Source organism: Cyprinodon variegatus, unplaced genomic scaffold (genome assembly GCF_000732505.1).
Source record: "Cyprinodon variegatus isolate N-32 unplaced genomic scaffold, C_variegatus-1.0 Scaffold286, whole genome shotgun sequence".
Lineage (NCBI taxonomy): Eukaryota > Metazoa > Chordata > Actinopteri > Cyprinodontiformes > Cyprinodontidae > Cyprinodon > Cyprinodon variegatus.
Genome location: NW_015150739.1, coordinates 611,977 through 634,912, shown reverse-complemented (window position 1 = coordinate 634,912; position 22,936 = coordinate 611,977). Strand labels below are relative to the sequence as shown.

General features: G+C 37.3%; 2 protein-coding genes across 2 annotated transcripts in view; both read right to left on the bottom strand.

The window, feature by feature from the left end:
- The window catches only part of LOC107090247 (dual specificity mitogen-activated protein kinase kinase 6), a 42,756-nt gene extending 28,807 nt beyond the window's left edge, over nucleotides 1–13,949 (bottom strand). The window contains exon 1 of the mRNA XM_015383519.1: nucleotides 13,592–13,949. Coding sequence (XP_015239005.1) covers nucleotides 13,592–13,682 — 91 coding nt within the window. The 5' untranslated portion in view covers nucleotides 13,683–13,949. The remainder of the gene's footprint in view (nucleotides 1–13,591) is intronic.
- Nucleotides 13,950–16,787: 2,838 nt separating this feature from the next.
- Nucleotides 16,788–22,510, bottom strand: LOC107090244 (BTB/POZ domain-containing protein 17-like). Its single transcript, XM_015383517.1, has 3 exons — nucleotides 22,399–22,510; nucleotides 21,395–21,686; nucleotides 16,788–18,099 (listed from the first exon to the last, which is right to left on the bottom strand). Exons 1-3 carry the CDS (start codon nucleotides 22,472–22,474, stop codon nucleotides 17,025–17,027), a joined length of 1,443 nt encoding a protein of 480 aa, XP_015239003.1. The 5' UTR covers nucleotides 22,475–22,510; the 3' UTR covers nucleotides 16,788–17,024.
- Between the last annotated feature and the right edge of the window lie 426 nt (nucleotides 22,511–22,936).

Below are 22,936 nucleotides of genomic sequence, written 5' to 3'. Positions count from 1 at the left end.
TATATAATATATCCATTATTCAAGCAAATAATCAACAGATTAATAGAATCGCAAAACAATGGTTATTTGCAGCAAAAATGCTAGCGCTGCTTCATTTCTTTTTACTTTGCATTTTTGAGCAGTCAAAAAGTGGGTCTTCCCTATCATTCCTTTGCCTGTAACAATGGCAGCTATATATGCTGTTATAAGTGGGTAAAAAGTAGCTTTAATATGTTTAATATATGTGAGAAAGTCCACCTGAAAACTTCATCTGTGCAGTCAGTTCATCCACAGTGTGACCCTGCCTTCAAATATTGTTTGTCTGTCCGAGTAACTCAGACCCCCGTACACCGGCGATGCGCTGTCATTGGGAATCCCGTTGAACAGCGGCCTCTGGCCTGGTCGCCTCTATGCGGTTTTCCGCTCCTGTTAGCAGCGACTGGAAAGCGTTTCTACATTCAAGTAATCCAAACTGCAGGCAACAAAATTTTAAAATTAAACATATTTTGCCGGGAGGATTGTACATTTTAAGATAATTTAGGAGTTAATAAACAGTTTCGGAGGAGTGATCATAGTTCTCTGCATCAATAGAGCTGTGTCTGTCTCCCTACCAGCAAAAGTTCAGTTTTTCCTACTCCAGCTGCTGCTTCCGAAGCGCGTTGCGCCTCAGATGCTCAGAAGCTCATGACGCGCTGCTTTAGCTGCTCAGACGCGCTGCTCCTGCTGCTTGATGCTCTTCAACCATTGACTTTGCATGTAAACTAGTTGCTTCTGCTGCCTGCGGTCTGAATGTAGCATAAGTACACAGCTGACGCTTTTTTGAAGTTGTCTTTGACATTTAAGATTAGCATGGTTAGCTCGGCAATAATTACTGGTCTCTGTGCGTTGCAAGGAGAAAGCATTTTTAACTACAACTCTAAAAAAGCAAACATTACCAACTACAACACATTGAAAGCCTTAGAAGGCGTTTTGGCTCCTTACTATCTACTGTAAATCTTGCTTAATCACGCTCCCTGCTCAGCTTGATTTGCAGACATGTCAGGACATGTTTTAGAAAATACATTTACCTTTTAAACTACTGGTCACGCCTTCTGAGCTTCCTCTGATTTCATTTTAGACATGCCGTTGATCCGTAGAATAAATAAATTTTTAAATAATACTCTTCACTCAGTAACTACACTCAAACTGAAGAGTGCTGCCAAAGAAAACTAATATCGCTTCAGTAGGATGCACTCACATATACAATATGCAGTTCACCACTAAGAAACGTCTTGTTATTCCAAATATACTTGAAGTTATTTTCCGGGTAATTGCTTTATTTTATAAAAATGACAGAAAATCTCTAGTAGCATATGTTATTCACAGGGAATAATGCAGGAAAAACCAGTAGCGGTCTACGTTGTCTGATCAAGATACTAAAGTTTGGTCGGTTATAGAGAAAGCTCTCTCCAAAAATGGTCAAGGTAATTTCAGCTATAAATATACTCTAATTTACCACATCACCGTAATAACTTCACATCTCAGCAAAAAGTGCCAAAGAGTTTGAAAACCAAGGAAACAGCTCAGTTCAGTTTGTTAAGATCCTTCAACGTTTAGTAGTTTCCCATCTTCAGCTTTGCAGTGTAACACAAATTTATTTGTTATCAAATGATTTAAAAAAAAATAAAATCCTTAAAAATCTTAACATTACATAAGATTTCGCTGTCTAAGTAGGCAGATTACAGCCTATAACTGATTTTTGAAAAGGTTAGTGGAATTTCATTTCATTTTCTTTGCATGCAAGTGTTCATGAAGTTTATTAATGCACTAATCAAACACTTAAAGCAGAACATTTAACATTTAGAAAAGAAGGATTGAGGTTTGCTATTTATAGAGGGAGAGTTGTCAAATATTTCAATTTCTCAGCAAAAAAAAAAAAACTACAGTTTTTTAAAATAAGTTTGACTGAGAAAGTGCTATTTCTGTTTTGTGGTAGTAGTTTCAATCTATTTTACAATTCTGCACAGTATTTCCTTTATTTAGATTCCAAGTAAAAGCAGCTCCATTCAGCCATTCTTTGGGTTATAAAGCATAACGGGTAAGCACAATTCTTTCCTTGTTCTTGTTCATCCTTCTATACGCAGTATCAAAGTAGTAAACCATGGCAGGCAGTGTTGGTTAGTTAAAAGCAGCAGTACACATGATTCCAAGTAATTTCCAGCACATGTGCGTAAGTATGAGTGGAAATGCCAGGAGGCAGGCCACAGGAGATGCCTGTACTTGGACACTCCTTGTTCCCAACAAAACCAGGACCAATGAGGGAGGTAAGAAGCTGGCTTTGCTGCAAAGAATGCACCTATCCTTTTTCTCAAGTAGTGACGGCCAGAAGGAAACAGCTGAGGCAGATAATTCCTCTTATTTCTGCCACACCCTTCAAGGAAGTGTGCATGCATGCAATCGTTCTGATCATTCATGCTTGTGAGCTTGTCAATCTGTAGAAGACGGGAGCTGGCACCAACAATAAAGGTTTGCACGGGAATTTGTGTTGCAGAAACATAGGCAGAAAGCCTCACACTGCGAGGGCAGGCTATGTCCTGGCAGGACAATGATCCCAGATGACTGGGGATGCATGGTGCCAGCTGCTAACCCACACATGCACCCTAGCTGGAATTCAAACAATCCCAAAGCTTCTCAATGGAATTCCACAGAGCAAGAGGAAGATGGATCAATCACAGAGAGAGAGCGGCAGTAAACTGCAAACACTGAGACAAGAAGGGACAGTAAAAAGACAGGAAGGCAGAGGGGAGGGAGACTATTGGCAGAGCAGGATTTGAAAATAACTCCAGCCAGCTCCCTCGGCTGTTTGCCCCCCTCCGACCGCTCTGGCAGTCTGTGAGATAATCTACACTTCCAAAGATGGCAGCTTCGTTAGGTTACAGCTGCTGAATGCTCTTTTGGGAATCGTGTTGTCATTGGCTCCACTGACAGTTCCAGTGGAGTCCTATTAGCAGGACCGATGCAGAGGGTTCTGCTGAATGCAAGAAAGATGATTTGATTTTGATTTTAGATTTAAAATGGTTGTTTTGAGAGACCAAGAGGCTGGGTGAAAGACGTCTGCACTGATCATTTTTCTGCAAAATTACTTATGTAATTACACGTGCAAGTTAAATTCAAAGGTTTTTATATTTTATGCAAACATTGCATAAATATATAAGCATATAAATATAAAAAATAATAAAGAAGCCCTTTTTGTCACTGTAGTGCCATGTACAGACCATTTGCTGCACCACACATTTTAGCTGTAGACCTAAAACCACTAAGATAAAAGCATTCTATTAATGCAATATATATAGTAAAATATAAGAAGTAGAACCTGAAAACTACTCCTGATCCATTTAGTTTGAATCATGTTTATGATTTTCCTGCACAAATTGGCAACTTTTGCTTAAAAGTACAACCTTGTCCTGAAAACAATAGCTCAGTCTTTTTTTTTCTCCTTCTAATTCTCTAAAAGTCTACCAAGTCTAACTCATTTCAAAGCCATCACCTTTGTCCAACCAGCCTCTAATGGAAAAACTAAGAGACATTTCATTGATCAATTTATGAAGGTGTGAGAAATACAGAGGGTTTTTTTTTTATTATGATCAACAAACCATCCTTTACAGGAAAAACACTTCACAGACTGAGTCACTTCACTGCAGCCCGAAATTATAGCTTACTCACTCATTCAGACGGCTGCTTCAAAATCAACAGACACTCGTGTTTGTGTCTAGTTTAGGTTGCATCTTCTTCCGTAACAACAGAACATAATCTTTCCAAATGCTCATTTTTGTTATTTTTTCTGTTAACATCAATTAAGTATTTTGAAGCACCCTAGGCTGGAAGCACGCTGTACATTTTTTATTTATTTTTGCCTAATTTAACCCCTGATTCCCAGCCGCACTAGTTGGGGTCAGAAAAGCAAGTCAGCGCTGAGTCGGAGGTTAATCCTGGGTCTGCAAACGTGGGAGGAAAACCACGCCGACCCAATCTCAGTCGCTTTTAAACAAACATCTTTCATTTCTTTTCTTTCTTTTTTCAGATGGATGGATAGACTCGTTTTTTGATAAACAGACTGACGGATTGAGGATGGATCCAAAAAGGACTCATGGGTTGATAGATTGATGAACGGACAGAAGAAACCTGTATCTCTCCCTTATCATTTAAAAAAAAAGTGCAAACTGTTACAGAATAATCCAGCCAGTCTCTTAAGAAAGATCTAAAAATACGCTCCAAAACTGCAGATTTGTGCAGGAAGAAAGAGGGAACTAAAGTAAAGCAGCATTGTCACATATCCTCATTCATATCTGAATGATAAATGCTTGTTGCCGCTACACGAGGACGTCGCTCAATTTGCATCTCTTAACTTGTCTGGCAAGATGTAACACCCCACCTCCCCCGATCCTCACCCTCATTTTCATCCTAACAAGAATCTGAAACCAGCTGCCAACCCCAACAGCACCTGAATTCATCTCCCTCTTCTTTACACACCAGGCTGTCGTAGAGAAATCGTTTTGCCCTCTGTAATCAAGTGCTAAAGTAATAAGCCATTTCTTTTCTTGATGTCGTTGATAATATGAACTACTGTGCACTAAACGGCCATCGGAACAGCAAATTTAGTGAAAACAACAGACCTTGCTACCCTAATGGGGTGATTGTGCAAGACTTGGGCTGCAGCAGAAGGCAGCTGCTCTGCAACAATTGAAGTAGAATTGCCGGAGGCAATGCAGACCCCAGGCTTTACTTGATAATAAAAGGTGCATATTTAAGGTATTAATAGGACAATTTTAAAGTTACATGCCCTAATGAGTTATATAAAATTTTCCAAGAATGAATTTTATTAGAAAATAATCGTTTTAGAAATTCCTCTGCATAACCGGTCCCATTAAGGGTGATTCCATTTTGCAGTTAAAAACACCACAGACTGAAAAAAAAAATAAATAAATGAATGGTAATCTCTTTTAATTAGTATTTTTTTTCTAAATGGGAGAAATGCAAACAATTCTGCGGAGAAAGTTTAGAATGAGGGTGATAGTGAAGGTACATAAGATTTGGAGCTCATCAAAATGGAAAGAAAAAACTCTCAAAATAACAAAAGAAACTAACAAAACATGGTCAGGAATTGTAGGAAGAGCTCGACTGCTGTAATTCCAAGAACTGTTTTTCCACTGCTTAAGTTCCATCTACTATTTTTAAGTAGAAGATAAATAAAAATCCCCCCCCCCCCAAATTCCTTTATCTTATTTTGTGTTTTGAGATATATCAGCCTTATGTCTTTTTAGGCAAAAAAAAATGTCTTTGGTTTAAGTCAAACATTGTTTGAACTAAGTCTGCCAGGGGTATTAGTACTTTAGGGCTTCAATAAAAAGTTACAAAAGTACATCTATATGTGACCTATTGAAATATAACTCATCAAGTTTTATACTTGAAAGGTAAAAATGTTTTTAGAGCTAAAGAAGCATAGTTTTCTTCTATTTTTAGGTTATAAAAATCAACCTGCAAATTTCTTAGAAAGAATAAAAGCATTTTCTAGGCTAAACAAAGATAAAATATTTGTTTGTGGCTTAATACAAAAAACAGTAGCAAAATGTTATTTTAAAAAGCACCAACTTAACCAACTTAGAGTTTTTATTTGAATTGCAAAAGCTTTTGAAAACCCTGAATCAATTGCTCTTCAACGTTAGATTTGGTCTTCTACTTTATGTTAGTCTATCACATATGATGTCATCAAAATGAATAGTTTATAGTTGCAGTGTGACAAAAATCAGAAAAAAGTTCAAGAGGTGCGCATTGCTGTTTTCGTCAACGATGAGGATGACAAAATAACCTTATTGACGCTCCTTTTTTCCCATGACGATAAGAACTGACGAGCTAAACATTGATCTTTGTTGACGAAAACGTGAGACAAACTGCTCTTCCAGCTGTGCTTGTGCAGAAATGCGTCTTAGCTCAGAGTCTGCGCTTCTCTCCCTCCACGCTGATGGTTCGCTTTCCGCAGTGTGGCTCTTCCTGCTCCCGCTACTAAATAAACTATATGTGGCTGATCATCCTCCGCCAAGCGTAAAAATCCCTCTGTCTAACTATCAAGATTTTATTTCTACCAGTTCACAAGAGGTGATACTAAAACTTCTTTCATTTCTAACAAAACAGAATCCCTATGTTATATCCAAACCAAATATTTCTATGCATATTGTTTATTTTTGGATAAAGAGCCAGATGAAAAGGTGCATAGATCACTGAATAGTTCTTTCTCATAGTTCTAGTTTCTATCTATTCAAATATGATATAAATGTTTCCTTTAATTGTCATTAAAAAATTTTCCTTGTTTGCATTCAATATTTCATTAAACATTAATTACAAAAAAAGTTTATTGGAATTTCATAAATCAAAGATTTTTACCCAGCAATTGTAGTATCTAGGCTAGAGCTGTCAGTCTGGTAAAGAATCTGATGTTATTCAAGATTTTAAATTTTTTGTTAACTTTTGTAAACTTTTTTAGACAAAAACTAAAACGACTAAAACTATCACATATTTTAATTACTAAAAATGTGAATAAGACAAATAATAGTTTAGTCCTGAAGACCAAGACTAAGACTAAATCTAAGGGCCCTGTCACACCTTGCCGATTTAGCCAGCGTATGCCTGATGTCCCCAAATCTACTAAAACACTAGTATATATTGAACTTTCTATGTATTTTTTTATTTTGGGTGTATACCTAGAGTATTCATAACAAGTCCAGAGCTTATGTCCAACGACAGCCAAACTTATGCATAACGCACAGCAGCATAATGCCCATAAGCATTACGAAGCATCAGTTAAAGCTGCTCAGAGGCGGCCGGTCTGCATAAGAAAAAAAAAATAATTCATCACACTCACCTTCACACTCACACCATGATGGGAATGCAGTCAGGAGGAGAAGTTACTCATAGGTTTTGGATAAGCTGGACGCTACGACTTATCGGTAACCCACCCTTAATGTATGTCAACGATCAGATAACTTACCCGTAACTTATTATCCATGTATGGCATACACTGGTGTACGTTGGGGAATTTTAAGCATGCTCAAAATTTCTAGACAAATTCGCCTTATGTCGACGTGTGCCAGCATGTTTCAGCGTGCTCATAACTTATACAAAGCCTACCCATAACTTATCCAACGTATGCCAGCGGTTTTGCCAAATTTTCCATAGGTCAGGCATATGCTGGTTTAAATCATCAAGGTGTGTCAAATACAACACTGGAGTAATGCACACTTTTTTTTAAATCTACAGTTTTTTGCTGTCAGCTTATCTGACATAGTGTCACTATCCATTTTTCTTTCGCAGCAAGCCTAAAGTTTTTCATTCTACCTTCCATTGACAGAAGAGATGAGGCGCTCAGCTGATCGCATTGAATCTTGAAGTTATTTCCCATTGGTGAAAAGCAAAGACACAAGGAAGACGTTTAAAAAGAGAAGTTACCCCTTCTATTTAGTCAGAAAATACTTTAAAACAGCAGTGAAACTGTCATTCAGGTGAGCCATGAGGTAACTCATAAATCTGCTGCACACAAATCAGCCATTCAGCTATGGAGACTTCGGTTCAATGTGCATGTTTTCCTTCTGTGGTACTAAAGCTACATGTTGGCTTCCCAAAAACTTAGAAAGCCTTGAATGAACAAATGGGGCCTGCTGCTTTTTAAGCCTCAAGAGGTTCCAAAACTGGAGATTGCAAAAGCAGAACGGAGCAGCTTGATGTAAAGCTCTTGTGAAGACAGTTTTATCCGAGTCATAACTATGGCAGAACCTCTACTGATTTATATAAAAAAAAAAAAAAAACTAAAATAAACTTAGAAATAACATAAAAAAAACAATCGCACAACAGATTCATCTTTGAGCAACAGTCTTCAGAGTACGGTATGTGCACATTTTCCAGATTCAAATTTCCTGTTTTTTTATTTTTATTAACATTTAATAGTATCATTGTTCAAGAGTCATCGTTCTACTTCCGTCACCAACGATTGTCTACTATTTCAGCCGAACTGCAACCCACTGGCCTCTCCACGGCTCCTGTCGTTCTCCAGCCTCCATTCAACCACCAGTGTCAGAGGGGAAAAGACGTCTCTAACAAAATTCAGCACCTACACCCTCTGCCGGGGTTTGAGCGCCAAAGACTTGCATTTCCTTATCTCAATAAATCTTTTTATTTGCAGTCTTCTTTTTCTCTCAAGGTTGAAAATGTAACTTGAAATATAAAAATGTGTAAAATCTGCACAATACTTATCCAGCACCATATAGTAAGCATCTCATATAGAGAACGAAAAATAAGTAAAGTTTCTGAACTGCATTTGGTTCATGTTTTTCATAATAATCCAGGCCTGGAAAGTAATACAATCTTCCATGCAAAATTCCAGGTTCTTTTTTTTAAAGACTGTGTGGGAATCCTACATCTTTGACCTGACAATTGAAGCATAATGCAAAGTATGGAAAAGTAAAAGGTTCCAGGGAAAAAAAACAAAAAAACATTCAAGAAGCCAAAAATAATAAAAAAGACCAGTTTAAGTTACCTCATGTAGATAAAGGACAAAAAAACAGTTATTTACATTACAGCTACATGGCAACAATAAAAACAAAGGCTGCAATTAACGATTATTTTGCAAATCGATTATTTTAAAAAGGTTCCTTATAGAAGACTTTTTGCAAAATCAAATAAGATGAAGCTAAAACTTTTCAACTTGAGGAGTTCTGGATAGAGCATATTCACAGACAAATAGGTTTTTGTTATCTTAAATTAACATGTTAATATTTTTAAACAATTTTGATATAATTACTGCTCTAAGTGGGTTCCTCTGTCAGCTAAAGGCATGTTTTAGAGTCTCTATATTCCAGTAAACAATTAATCAATTACTAAATTAGTTGATGATTATTTATCAGGATAATTAATATATATAATTATACAATTAATTGTCTCAGCCCTAATAAAAACAAGCAAGTTTGTACTATTGGCCCTTATCCATTTTTTTTTTTTTTTTTTTTTTTGATGAAGCCAATGAAGCTGATTATAGCTGCATGTAGAATTTTATTTCAACCCTTTTTTTGTACTAGTGGCTCAGAGTTTAATTTTTTGGTGGTGTTTTTTCTCCAACAAAAAGTCTTTAATGGAATTACAGCGCAATTATGCTTGACTACTGTATAATCCGCATGGAAAATGAGCCGTTCGTCACAACATATGCAGCATTTATACTGTATTGCATTTCCCCCCTTTCTGGCCGGATCTCGTGAACACATCAGGCATAAACCAAGCATTAGTGTCCTTACCATTCTGCACAATTTGGATGGAGCCCTTGTCGGATCAGGAAGTTTCTTATTTAGAGTTTTGCCAACTTCTGATCACTTCACTTGGAGATATTTTCAGATATTTTAAAACTTTGGTCGAAGTAGTGCTTTAATTCTAGTCTACAGTTTGGCGGCAGAGCGCAGATTCAGCCTCCAGAACAGTATAAAAAACAAAAACAGTGAGTTTCCAAGGCAAAAGTCCCAAAAAAGATGACAAAATGCAACTTCAGACATTTAAATATACACAAGTCATTGCACTATTCAGGTCCATGCAGAGCAGGAGGAAGCTGTGAGACCATGTGTTAAGGCCACAGCAGGTTATCCGTTTTTCTTTCAGTGCCATCCTTTTTTTCATAATATCTTTATCTTGTAACCATGAACACATTCATAGTTTATTTTGTGACTACAGAGAAATTAACCTGAAGTTCTCTATTCAGCTTGTTCAGACTGAATATTTGGGCTGTAACTAATCATTTTGCTAATCGATTAAGCTGTCGATTATTTTTTAAACTAATCAACTAATAATCTAATAGCAAAAGGTTGCTTAAAGGAATTTTTTTATAGAATTTAAACCAGGTGAAACTAAAACTTTTGCACTTGAGGAGTTCTGGATAGAGAATATTGACGGACCCTAAAAATTCTGTAATAATTTCACAGTAATGTCATCTATGGCAAGCCGTTCTGATATTTAATAGTTTTACTGAAAAATCCTGTTTTAGAGTCTCTATACTCTAGTTCACAATAATATGGATTTGCTAAATTAGTTGACAGTTATTTCAGAAATCCGTTACCGTAATTCGATTAATAATTTCAGCCCAACTGGATATTAATTGAAATAATGAAAATAAATGCTTCAGAAAGTCCAATTTATCAGAAATAATAGTAATAAAGATTTTAAAAAGTGAGATGGAAATCCCCTGACCTTTTCAGTCAAATTGACAGACAAAAAAAGTCTAATGCTACCTCTGCTCAGGAGTCTTACTTTTAAAATGCTGTCATTGCTTTACAGGCTTTACAAGGGATTGCCTTGTTTCCCTACAAAACCGCTTACTGTTTTTCCAAGAATAAAATACTAGGGTGACAAGACATAGATCCACATCAATTAAATAATCTAATTAGATTTAAGCAGAATGAAAATATCAAACTACCTCGTCGTCTTTAAGATACGCTTTAACCATACTGGGTGAGAATGTACAGGTGATTTAAGTGTATCTTTTTTATAAAAAAAAGAAAAAGTTTCCTTAAGCTGAATGAGTTGTAAATGATTGCATTAGATTGATTAATAATATGCAAACAAATCAATGGCAAACTTTCTATATAATAATAATAAGGCTGTTGATTTTAAGGCCTATAGAATTGTTCCTTTTATAACAGCCGGGATAAAAACATCACAGGAAAAGAAGTGACTGACTCGTACGTATCACTTAAATTTACTAAAAATGGTTTTCCTAAAGACACAGAAGAAACTCCTAATGATTTTGCTGAACTTTTTCCTTCTTTAAGCATAAACCATTACCAAATATATTAAACAGACTATGGATCCCTGGCCTGTGAAGTCTCCCTTCAAATTAACTGATCAAAATACGCAACGGCACTCCCATGACTATACATGGGAGAGGATGGATTAATGGATCATGGTACCAACAAATTAAATCATACTAACTGCGACAAAAGGTCCTGTAAAAGAATATTTATTTAAAGCAATTAAAAATAGCTTTAGCTCTTCATCTAGTTTTATTTTTGATGCAATGTTCTCTATATTTTGTGCGCTTGGCGCCAGCTTTTAAATCAACGTTGAGTAGAAGGTGGAGCAAACTGCAACATATCAGCACTACGATTTGTTACTCTTCTTCTTTACTAGCCAGATTATCCATCCATCCATCCATCCATCCATCAACATAATCGCTTATTCCCTAAAGGGGTCACGGGGGGGACTGGAGCCTATTGCAGTAGTCAATGGTCTTAAGGTGAGGTACATCCACTGATCTCCATTTATTCTCTGGATATGGATTGATTGACTTTATTGATCTCACCATAGACTAATGTACTCATTACATCAGCTCAAATAGTCAAAGAAGAATGTGCATAAGAAAAAAAAGGTCCATGGGATATATATATATATGGAGAATTTGATGCTTTTTATATTTTCTCCGTTAAAGTGCTTGTCTGACGTCATCATCGGACATGCTCAGAGTAGTCCAGCAAATTATGATTAAACCATGTTTACCTGCATTTTAGTTGTGTCTTTCTTTAGATTGTGCATCATAAGGTTAACATGAATGGAAAAAATGAAACTTGAAAAATCTAGATTTATGCTTAAATACAAAGCAGAAAAAATGTGCTCCCGGAAGTAGCGTAGGATTCTATTTCCGACACAGATCGGGCACAGATGACCAATAAAACAGAAAGGATTTTAATTCATTTATTTTGTCATTATTTACCTTTAACACATTATAGTTTAGTACGGTTACTATTTTTAAGGAGGGAAAAATGTAATTAAATTTTTTTTTTACAAATTAAAATCAAGGTAGACCCAGATGTATATGCACATTTACAAATGAGCCGATGGCACTGATCGTGCTTCCGGTACGGATCAGGTAGTGACACAGAGATCCAGAAAATAAATAGAGATCAGTGGGCACACCCTGGACGGTCCAACAGTCCATTGCAGGGCCACACAGAAACATGCAAAAACAATCACACAAACTTACTCCTAAAATGTCAAATCAACCTAAAATGCATTTTTTTTGGACTGTGGGAAGCCGGAGAACCCAGAGAGAACCAACACAGACACAGGGAGAACATGCAAACTCCACACAGAAAGGTCCTGGTTGTTAGGCGATGGGGCCAACCACCACACCAACGTGCTGCCCTCCAGCCGGAATAAATAACCACGAAGTGACTTACAATGGCAAAAAAATTTTTTTTTTAATTCCAGATTTCCAAATCAAGTTACTTTTTATTTGAAATATCTCGCACTGGAGGAGCTGCAGAAAACAAATCTATTTTTTGTATATTTTACTCATAACTACTCTTTGCAAAGCACTGATAATGTCTCTGCAGCTGTTTGGCCCTAAGGTGATCATTGGAAGCATTTTTTCCAGTGCCAGCACCATTTTGTTCTCTTTTAGATCTCTGCAAACAAAATCTGAAATGAAAGAAAAATCTGTAAAGATAGATTAGGCAGCTCAGGGGCCTCATGCACGGTACGACGTCAGCAGAGTGACAACCGAAACCCACTTCTGTTCTCAGGAAAGCCCCTGACCGACTCATTCATGTACAAAACATAAATAAAACGTGTGCATTATTCATCACAGGATGAGCTGGTTGCAACAAGACAGTTCCTCTGTGTAGGTGGGTGGACACTTGACTGCAGCTGATAAACAGGCCCTGACCATCTGGGACTTTCTCTCTCCTACCTGTACAACCCCCCCTCTAGGTTGCAGTCAGTGTGTTCTGTGTGCACTCTGCATGTTGTGCAATAAACCAGCCTCACTTTGGACTTCTGGGAAAACACAGAGGGGAGGAAGACGGAAAAAAAAACTTGAGCTGCATTTACTGCAGCTGTTTCCCCCCCTAAGAGCTACATGCAAACTGTCTGCACTGAAGGTCCCATAGAGCTGAGAGTCTGGGGGCCTGTAGCTGCTGAAAGCTGCAAGACTTTGGGGTCAAAGTGTGACAAGCATGCTGCACATCGGTGCACTCCCAGGTGTTTCACTCATATCCAGTATCCTGGAAAAACACAGCAGCTGACACCCTTTCCCTTGCAGACTTTTAAAAGACTGTGCAGCTCTTCAGCTCTCCACCTCCTTAAAGCCAACTTTCTATTTATAGATCTTTTTTTCTATTTTGTCTTGAAGAATTGCAGGAAAAAAAAAAATCTGAACACTGACAGCTGCAGGTTGTGCCACTCTCCTGCAACAAAGCTGCACACTTTTGGCCCTGGGCATGACATAGCACTTAGGATTTACCTTGAGCAGTGGCATCAACTCGTGCGGAGTTGATTAAAAAGAGTTCAAGTGTCCTTGTCTTTTCTCGTGACTATGCCCAACATCCCCTGGCTGTGCACTGCTATTAGCGTCAGTATGAGAGCACACAGCATCGTCTTACCAGGAACTGTGCAAAGGGGAAGATCTCAAACAGGAAATGCAACTGACCCTCCTAAGCCTTGTAACTTTAAAATGCACCGGCCGTGCTCGGGCTACAGCCGTGCACGTTGCAGTCCGTGCAGCTGTGATTGCATGAGGCTAGTTTTGCACATATCAGCTTCATGTTCTTACCTCCCTTTGGCTGAGGCATTTCCCCTCTGCTTTGATGAGGGGGAGGGGAAGCACAAAAGACTTTGCCTTCTTTCTCGCTCCCTCCCTCCATCGCCCTCGTACTGGAGCTTTAGCGGCTTGCTTTGCAACAAAGATGCAAAATACAAGCCTCGATCTTCATGCACTTGGAGGCTTGTTGGGTCCGAGGCGTGCGTGTCCGTGCACGGCGCGCGGGTACGGATGCACAGCCCGCGCGGTCGTCGGGAAAACGGATAATTTTGCAAATGCGCTGCAAAGAATTCTCCGCAGCACTTACATGATGAGCCAAGGCTGGCAGCTGAAAGCTCCTAACTTGGATCAGAGTGAGCCCCTGCGAGACGACGTTCTTCCTGCTTTGCGACGAAAAGGATTATGGGAAATTGAGTCGAGAAAATAAAACGGCGCGAAGCTTTTAATGACACAACAATCAAGTTTTACTACAATCTAAAACAATCTTAACGCCCTAACATGTCTTAAAACAAAAGAAAAAAAATCTAAATAACGATATTTAATTTCCATTTTTAAATTAGATTTTTTTTTGTTGAAAATAAAATATAGTTTATAAAAATAAAAACAAAAAATAAAATTTGAGCAACAGTTTTTAAATTATATGATATTTACTGCTTAAAATTTACATTCATAACTATCTATATATCTTCACTCTTGAGATTAGAGAAAAACGAAATTGAAAATGTGAAAATGTCACCCTTTAAATGACAAATATGTGAACCCGCTTAAGCCCCGCCCTTCACTATATTTGAGCAATGACGCCATGAAGCGAATTATTGCCTTTACAAGAACAAATTGAGGATTGAACACTTATTTTGGAGATACTATTCTATATGTTGTGATATTTTTTATCAATGTTTTGTTATTTGTAACTTTTCAATAAAGTTTTGGATAAAAAAAAAGAACAAATTCAGTAGTAAAGGGTCCAAATCTAGTAATAATAACCTAACTATAATATCTGCTAATTAACTTTGACAAGAACAAGATTACCTTGAGGGCATCTATTTTAGGCTTAGTTTATATAATTCAATGTTTACTTTTAAATTATATTGATTTCTGTGATCAAAGTTAAATGTGCAAAAAGGTGCTTTTAATGTTTTTACTTAAAATTGCTGGGGGAGAAAAAATCCCATTCTATATTCCTACACAGGTACCTTCTGTTATCTCTTTATTCATTGTTTGGTTATAAGTACTATATCTATTTATAAAAAGATCATAAATAAATGAAAAAAACGACAAATCTGTTATTATTATTATTCAAACTAAATTATTTTAAAAAATACGAAGAAAGAGATCAAATCTTTAAGTCTCAGTAGCGAATGATAACCCTTATATAAAATTTTGATGAGTTGTTTTATGTCAAATTAAATATTTTTTTTATATATATATCAAAAAAGGTTGCTAGGAAAATAAAGTACAAATAAATAAAATGGCATCTGTGTATTTAGAAAATAAACTGAAAAATAGAAAATGTTAATACACTATTGGCCAAAATTTAAAATGAGTATAATTTTTGTTTTGTTTTTATCTTTTATTTATTTAATTAATGAAATTTGACATTTTATATTATTATTAAGTATATTGCTAAATTGATAATATATTTATAAATATATTAAGTTCTTCTTGTGGGTAAAGATAGTAAAAAAAAAAAAAAAAGCTAAATTTTCTAATCAAGCTGAGTTATTCTTTTTTTTTGGTCAAAAATATATTTTAATTATTTTTTTTTTCTTGTTATATTTGAAAAAGAATAACAAACATGAGATGAAATTAAAAAAGGGTTTGCTGTGTTTTTGTCTACATTATTTTCAACATCTATCAAATATAGATTTACCTAAACCTGCTAAATAAAAATGCATTTATTATTTTAATGTGTCTGAATAAGAGTGTTAAAGATTGCTTTAGTTTTAATTTAATTTTAAGTGGATTTTAAAAACACTTCCCCTAATCTGTCTTTTTTTCCCTTGAATTTTATGTTTTCATTCTCACAGCTACTATAAAAATCAGAATTAGGTCTTTTTTTTGAGTCCTAAAACATAATTAACAATTTGTTTGTTGGGTTCTAAGTTCAGGATTCTTTCTTTCATTTTTCTGAAGTCTTTTAGAGCTTCCAGCAGGTTAACCTCCATAATGACGTCCACACATATTTACCAGATTCTATGCAGCTCATGGTCTCTGCAGCTCCTCATGAGTTAACATGGACCTCTTGGCCGTTTCTCTGATCAAACTTTCCTTGCTAAACCTGTCAGTTTAGGTGGATGGTCAAGGCCGGGATAGATATGTGGTCTTGCCTTTTTTCATCCTTTTTCTAATGCTGGATTGAACGGTGCAATGAGATGTTTAAACCTCGGGACAATGCTTTGTAACCTAACTGTGTTATAGATGTCTCTAAAATATTCTCTGTGACCAGCTCTGACTACGTTCTCATCATTCCGTTTGTTCTCAAATGTTTTTTGCAGAACAGCTGTCATTATTTTAAGCGTTAAATTACCCCTGGATTCAATGTTTTTCATATTTAGGCATTTTGACAAATAACACTTTAGTTTCAGTTATTAAACTGAATGAGGTGAATACAATGCATACCACACTTATTTTCATGTGTACAACATTTTAGAAACTGTATGTCCTTTTCCTTCACGTCATACCAATGTCATATGTAGTTGATTGGTTTAATTAGAGTGAATACATTTGCAAAGCACTTTAGTTTTGATAATCAACAACACACACAAAATTGTAAAAGCCTTTATTAATAAGTAACATGAGGTCATATACAGACACAACAATACTCTAAAAACTAAATGATTAAGTTTGAGACATCTACTGTTTTAAAGTAGAGGGTATAAAATTAAAGAAAAGGAAAAAATAAAACCAAATCCTCGGGTAAAAAATGAAGCAGGAGAAGCAATTGTTTTATGATCTATCGATCAAATATATTATATGGTTTCAACACATAACACTCCTTCTTGAGCCCTAAAAGATTGTATGTTACAATGTATTTAAAGAAAAAATCATTTGATCAATGCTAACTGACTGAGAAATTAGCACCATAACAATATTTAGCTTGAACAAACCTGCTGGATGTTCTTCATCCTCCCACTGTCAATAATTCAAAATAAGATCATAAAAAAGGCTAAATAATTGTTGAATTCCTAATCCACATTGGTGTCCTTGTAAAAGCTTTTTAAGCATTTTGGATTTTCAATGGGATTTAGTCGATAGTGCAACAACTGGGAGCAGCACCAAGCTATGAGATTTTAACTCTGATTTCCTTCTTGAATATTGTCATCAGACAAGAACACTCAAAATCTTAGTTGCCCAATGAAAACAGTACTTTTATGTGAAAAGACACAAAGAAGACCCAGCTAGGATTCAGATATGAATGAGGGCTGGATTGGTCAAATTAGAAGGATCAGTTTTTAGGGGTTATGAGGGTTTGGTATAATGGTTTCACCACAACATGGAGAAAGAGGGAGCTGTCAATGAGGTAATCAGATGTGCGCAGATACAGGTCGGCTTCGGCTAAGAAGTCACCATTTTCCTCCGTGCTCTGGTGGAAGTTGTAGACGTGCTTGACGAACAGCTTACCATGCTGTTGAGCCATTACAAGTACCGTTTTCTGGAAGTTCACACCTGCAAAATCTGCACTGGATGTGGCTGGAGTGATTATGATGCGAGGGCGCCCTCCTTCAACACGAGTCGGCTGCATGGCACCAGTCTCTGTGTACATCGGCCTCATGCTGAGAGGTAACCAGCGTGGTGAGAACATGGCATTCCAGGTCACTCGTTTGCTGGCATCGTGGCTGCTGGGCCCCAGTTGAGTTTGGAAGCTGGTGCTGCGGTCATCCCGTGTTGGATTGTTGATAATCCACGGTGAACCCCAAGCTGTAGACAGGTAATTTCTTGGGACAAAAAGGCTACAATTCACATCAAAGAATTTTGCCATCTGTAGTGGCGAGGCAGAGTGAAACTGGTAGGACATGTACAGCAGGTCACGGACTGACTCCTGATAGCGAGCCAGGACTGTAGATTGGGTCTGAAGACGGAAAAGCTCCCTGGGGGGCATCATGGCATAACGTACAGCTCTTAATGCATTCTCCACAGTCAAACCATCAGGCTCGTTATTGATAATCCAGGCCTCCAGAGCTGCAAACAGCTCCATCTCACTCTGGAGGACAAGGTCAGAGCGCTGCAGCAGTGTCATGAGCAGTTGGCTGCTGATGGTCACCCATTCTCCGCTCTGCAGCACTGCAGACAGGTTCCAGGCCAGGTACTGCAGACATTTATCCCTCAGGTCAATGTCCCCTGTCTGCAGAGCATACTCATACCAGCCTGCCACATGACCTGAGGGGGAGTCTCTAGCCAGATTCTGGGTCATATAGAGGGTGACACCCTGCTGGAGACTCTGCACTTGGTACTTGGTGGCCAGCTTGTGCAGAGGAGTGGCCTGTTCAAGACGAAGAGAAATTTCTCCACAATACAGATATCTAAGAAAAAAAGACATCCAATTAACTTCTTCAACGCTGACCCACAGAACGACAAAACGTTACACATATATATAAATATATCTTTCAAGATTTATTGCTGTACAAGTAGGCAGTAGTCTGTATTTAATGAAACGCCAAAGATATCAAGGATTGTAAGCTAAAGGTGAAAAGTGCCTCAGGTGAGCTTTAAAGCTGGGTTAATAATCCTTGGTGGGTTCGTTGCTTTAAATGATCCATTTCTAATTAAGGTAGACCTATTTAAATTCTATTTAACTGGATATTATCCATCCATCCATTATCTGACATATTTGTCCCGAGTGGGGTCGTGAGGGGTGCTGGTGCCTATCTCCAGCAGTCAATGGGCGAGAGGCGGGGTACACCCTGGACAGGTCGTCAGTCCATCGCAGGGCAACTCAGAGACACACAGGACAAACAACCATTCACACACACACTCACACCTAAGGGGAATTTAGAGAAGCCAATTAACCTCACAGTCATGTTTTTGGACTGTGGGAGGTAGCCGGAGTACTGGATATCACATTTTTCATAATGCATCTTAAAACCTTTTAGTTCATTTAAAACACTACATTTTCTAACATTATCATAGTAGAAACCCAAAGCAAAGGACTGGTATGCATTATTGTTGTTTACAGTTGAAATTGAGAGAAACCTAATAGAATGACCAAATCTCTACTTTTGTCTGTGTTTGTAGTCCATAAAACATTGAAAAAATGTTATATTACCGGTACTGTTTTTTGAGTAATTAACAAAAAAAGAATCCCAACCCATCCCATAATAATAGTCATACTAAGTTATTCTTGCCAATTATTGTGCTGCCTTTCCTCTATGCTTGGTGGTTTTGATAGCCTTTCATAGCTGCTCTTGTTGTGACACGTAGTGTTTGTGATCTTCTAATGTGCTATATGTTTTGTTAACTCATTTAGCTTTGGATCAACATGTTTTTTTTACATTTAGCTATATTCAGATGTTTGCTGCAAATTGGTGTGAGGGATTGCTGTCGAGTCAATGAGTCGATGAAATCAGCTGGTTTTCCTTATATAGAAAACTTCTAATCAATCTGACTGTATGATCTTGTTGGATTGTCTCTGCAAAATGCCTTGAGATGACATGTGTTGTGAATTGGTGCTAAACAAATAAACTTAATTGATTTGAAGTTAATTTGTGTTGCCCTAAATCACTCCAAAGATCAGTTTGTGTTTTTTAAGAACTTTGAGTTGCAGCTCTGGTGTGCTCTTGGTACTTTTGGTTGTTCATTTTTACATTTGTTGCATAAAGGGACAAAAAAAAAACAATAAACATAGAACTGATAAACCTAAAGTCTGGGTTTTGGTTTCTTTCCCTTGACCATAATTGACCCTGGGGTTGTAACTTTAAATAGGAGAGGTTGAGTATTCATTTTGAAGCATTTTTTACAGTGGTATGGAAAAATATGCACTAAGATTTTAAGAGGGTACATTTTAGGTTCAATTTCATTGACTGGAATTACTGATAAATTAGGCTGTACATTCAAGAAAAGCTAACCTGTGTGGTATCGAAAGCACAACTGTAAGTCCTGGGAAAGTAGGCCATACATTACTTAATACGTAAATTAAGAAAAGTAAAGTGTATATTCTCAAAATGTCTCAAACATGTGTAATGGAAGTACTTAAAACACACCTTTTGGGGAAAATATTCATACATTTTTGAAAATTGCACCATAAGTTTCAGGAGATACTTTTATGTTCAGGAAAGTACCATAACTTAAAAAAAAAAAAAAAAAACTCCATACAACATTTCACAATATGCTGCATGAAAGGAACACTGTAATTTCCAGAAAGTGACACATACATTTTGGGAAGTAGACTGTTATCCAAGATACAGCCAAGTTCCAAAAGCTGCCATGTAGAATCTAAGACACTGGGTAAGCTCAACAAAAGTGATTCTTATGATATTAAAGATAATATTTATATAAATACCTATTTAATACCCTGTGAAATAACTATATATATAAATACCTATTTATATAAATCCCTAATTATTACACTGTGCAACAACCTGTGCAATAATCCTGTTTAATAAGAGACTTCAGCTATCATATATAAATATATATGTGGACACACTGTATACAGTATATCCCATGCACCCTTTCCTCTTTTTTGCAACTTCTTTTTGACTATTGGGCCGATGTGACAGGTGTATATCTCCATTGTGAGATCAATAAAGTCTATCTTATCTTACTGAAAAGTACTATATATGCTCAAGAAAAAAAGTCACAAGTTTAAGGAACTGGCCAACAGATTTCCAGAAATTATGCTTTAAGAACAGAGAAATTTCAGGAAAGTAATTTGTAAGTTAAGGAAAATCCCCCATGAGCTCCAGAGAGCTCAACCTATATGTCCTGGGACAGTAACTTCATTCTCAAAACCCTGCACCATTAACCCTTAAATTATTTTCAAGTAGCTCTAACTTCTATTATAACATGTAAGTGACTCATAAATTTAAGAAAGGCTGCCTTATTTTAAGATAAAATAACATTCCAATAAATGGAAAAATTGATGCTGCTCGTTCCTTTATGTCCTGGAAAAAATACCCTGTTCCTGTCAGTAGTTGTCGTGACCTCTGTAATTGATGACCAACTATAAACCCAGTACAATGCATCATAAATTCCAGACAGTACCAAATAGGCTGAAATATGAAAGTTAGTAAAAAAAAAAAAAAAAACTCAGTTTAAAAAAAAAAAATGTAAAGAATACTTTTGAACCATTTTCCAGAATTCTAAGTAATTATTTCTTAGAATCTAGTCACCACTAAAACATCACAAAAATGTTAAAGAAATATGCTATTTTTTTCTCAGTTACTATTTACACGTGGATGACATAAAAAGCATGTATCATAGTTTGGTTTTTCAAATTCTTGTTCTTTACCAATAGCTACTGACATCTCAATTAGCTTAAATTCCTATGTTAAATAACTAAAGTTATAGCATAGAAATATTTTACAACATTCACTTGTTTGATTGCAAATGCACCCTCATGTGCATATTTGTAAAATGAATCTTTTTTTTTGTTATTGATCTTATTGATTACTGACTCTACTCTGTCTCTTGCAATAGTTGCACCAGAGACGACCTCAGTGAGCAGCTCAGCTATTTCCCACATTGTTAAGTTTTCTGTTGAATTTTGCATAGGTTTTCTTGACTTTGAGTGTAAGGCAATGTGCAGACCATTGCATGTCACGATGGCTTAGTTTGGCTCTTCTGATGGGATGGATTGGGGGTTCGCAGCCCTGGCCTCACCTGATGAACTTGTCAAACACAGCGGCGCAGTCCGAGCTCTCTCTTAGCACCATAGTGCTGCTGTTGTGGCTCTGCAGCATCCCTGCAAACACTGGGCTCTGCAAGGAGAGCACCAAGGAGTGAGCTTGGATCATCTTCACTTCATCTGCATTGGGCGTCTCCACACGTAGAGACACATCACTTCCATTCCCCTGAACCAGCAGGGCTTCCAGACGCTGCACCAGGACTTTTGAGTGGCTGATGGTGTTACCTTCAATGCCTTCGTCCTGGCTTAGCTCAACTTTCAGCAGGCCTATTACCAGAGAAGGAGGGGGAAAAAAATTGAGGAATTGGAGAAGTTAGTGCAAGTCACACCCAGAACTCAGATTACATTCAGAACCTGCCAGCAAGTTGCATGTGACTTTTTATTAGGGCAGATAGTGGAGCAGTATCATGAAAATCCATGGCATTGATCAGCCCAGCTGCCCTCTGTGTGTGAATAATGAAGGATTGTGGGTCATGATTAATTGAATCTTTGTCCCTCCTCCTGCGGCCTTTTCTCAATGCTGGACTGGGTGATTTTACAAACCGCATGGATCTGAGCATAGATTTGTGTCAGGAAAAAATTCTGGTTCCTCTTTTTGATTCTCATAAATGTTTGACACTTCCTTCCCCAAACTTCATGCAGACAGAGCGCATTTTGAATGCATTGCCTGCATATGAGGCTCCAGTGAGTCAGTCAACAGAGAGCAGAAATCTTTAATTAATAGTAAAAGTTACGCAAATCTTTTTGTAAAGATATTTTGTAAATATATTTGACACAATTCCAATTATTTGAATTCTTTCACTCACTTTTAAAGACACAACGTGCATTTAATTGTCATTCAATCCAAAGATATTAAACATCCCTTGTTTTTTGTCTTTGCTTGCTACATTGCATCAAAGCCTCCTTTTCAATATTAACTGGTTCGTTTCAATCAAACCCTGATAAGTTTTTGTTTTTGTGTTTTTTAGTAGCAGCTTACCTGCAGCAGCCTCAATCTGGAACCACATGGTAAGAAGCAGCATCCATGCCTTGATGATATCAGTCTGTTTCCTCATCTTTTCTCCTGTCTGTCCTCACTGCTGCTGGAACATCTAATTCCTGGAGCCCAGCTGCATGAACATCTAAACAAAGCTCACTACAGTCATTGATTAGTGGGTGGAAACATATGGGCGTTGATGCCATGATTATAATTTTGACTGACTGACTTCCATCCATCCATTTTCTGTCATGCTTTATCCCTGCTGGGGTCACGAGGGGGTTGGTGCCTATCTCCAGCAGGCAAAGGGCGGGAGGTGGGGTACACCCTGGACGGGTCGCCAGTCTATCGCAGGGCAACACAGATACAAAACCATGCAAACATTCACGCCTAAGGAGAATTTAGAGAAGCCAGTTAACCTAAACGTCATGTTTTTGGACTGTGGGAGGAAACCGGAGCAACCGGAGAGAACCCATGAATGCTCTGGGAGAACAGGGAGAACTCCATGCAGCCCAGTGACTGACTTATCCTCATCAATATT

Excerpts from the sequence above, each read along its gene's own strand:
- LOC107090244 (XM_015383517.1), bottom strand. The coding sequence starts at position 22,474 with ATGAGGAAACAGACTGATATCATCAAGGCATGGATGCTGCTTCTTACC. Across the intron at positions 21,687-22,398 it reads CCAGATTGAGGCTGCTGCAG|GCCTGCTGAAAGTTGAGCTA; the intron begins GTAAGCTGCTAC and ends CTCTGGTAATAG. Across the intron at positions 18,100-21,394 it reads GTGTTTGACAAGTTCATCAG|ATATCTGTATTGTGGAGAAA; the intron begins GTGAGGCCAGGG and ends TTTTTTTCTTAG.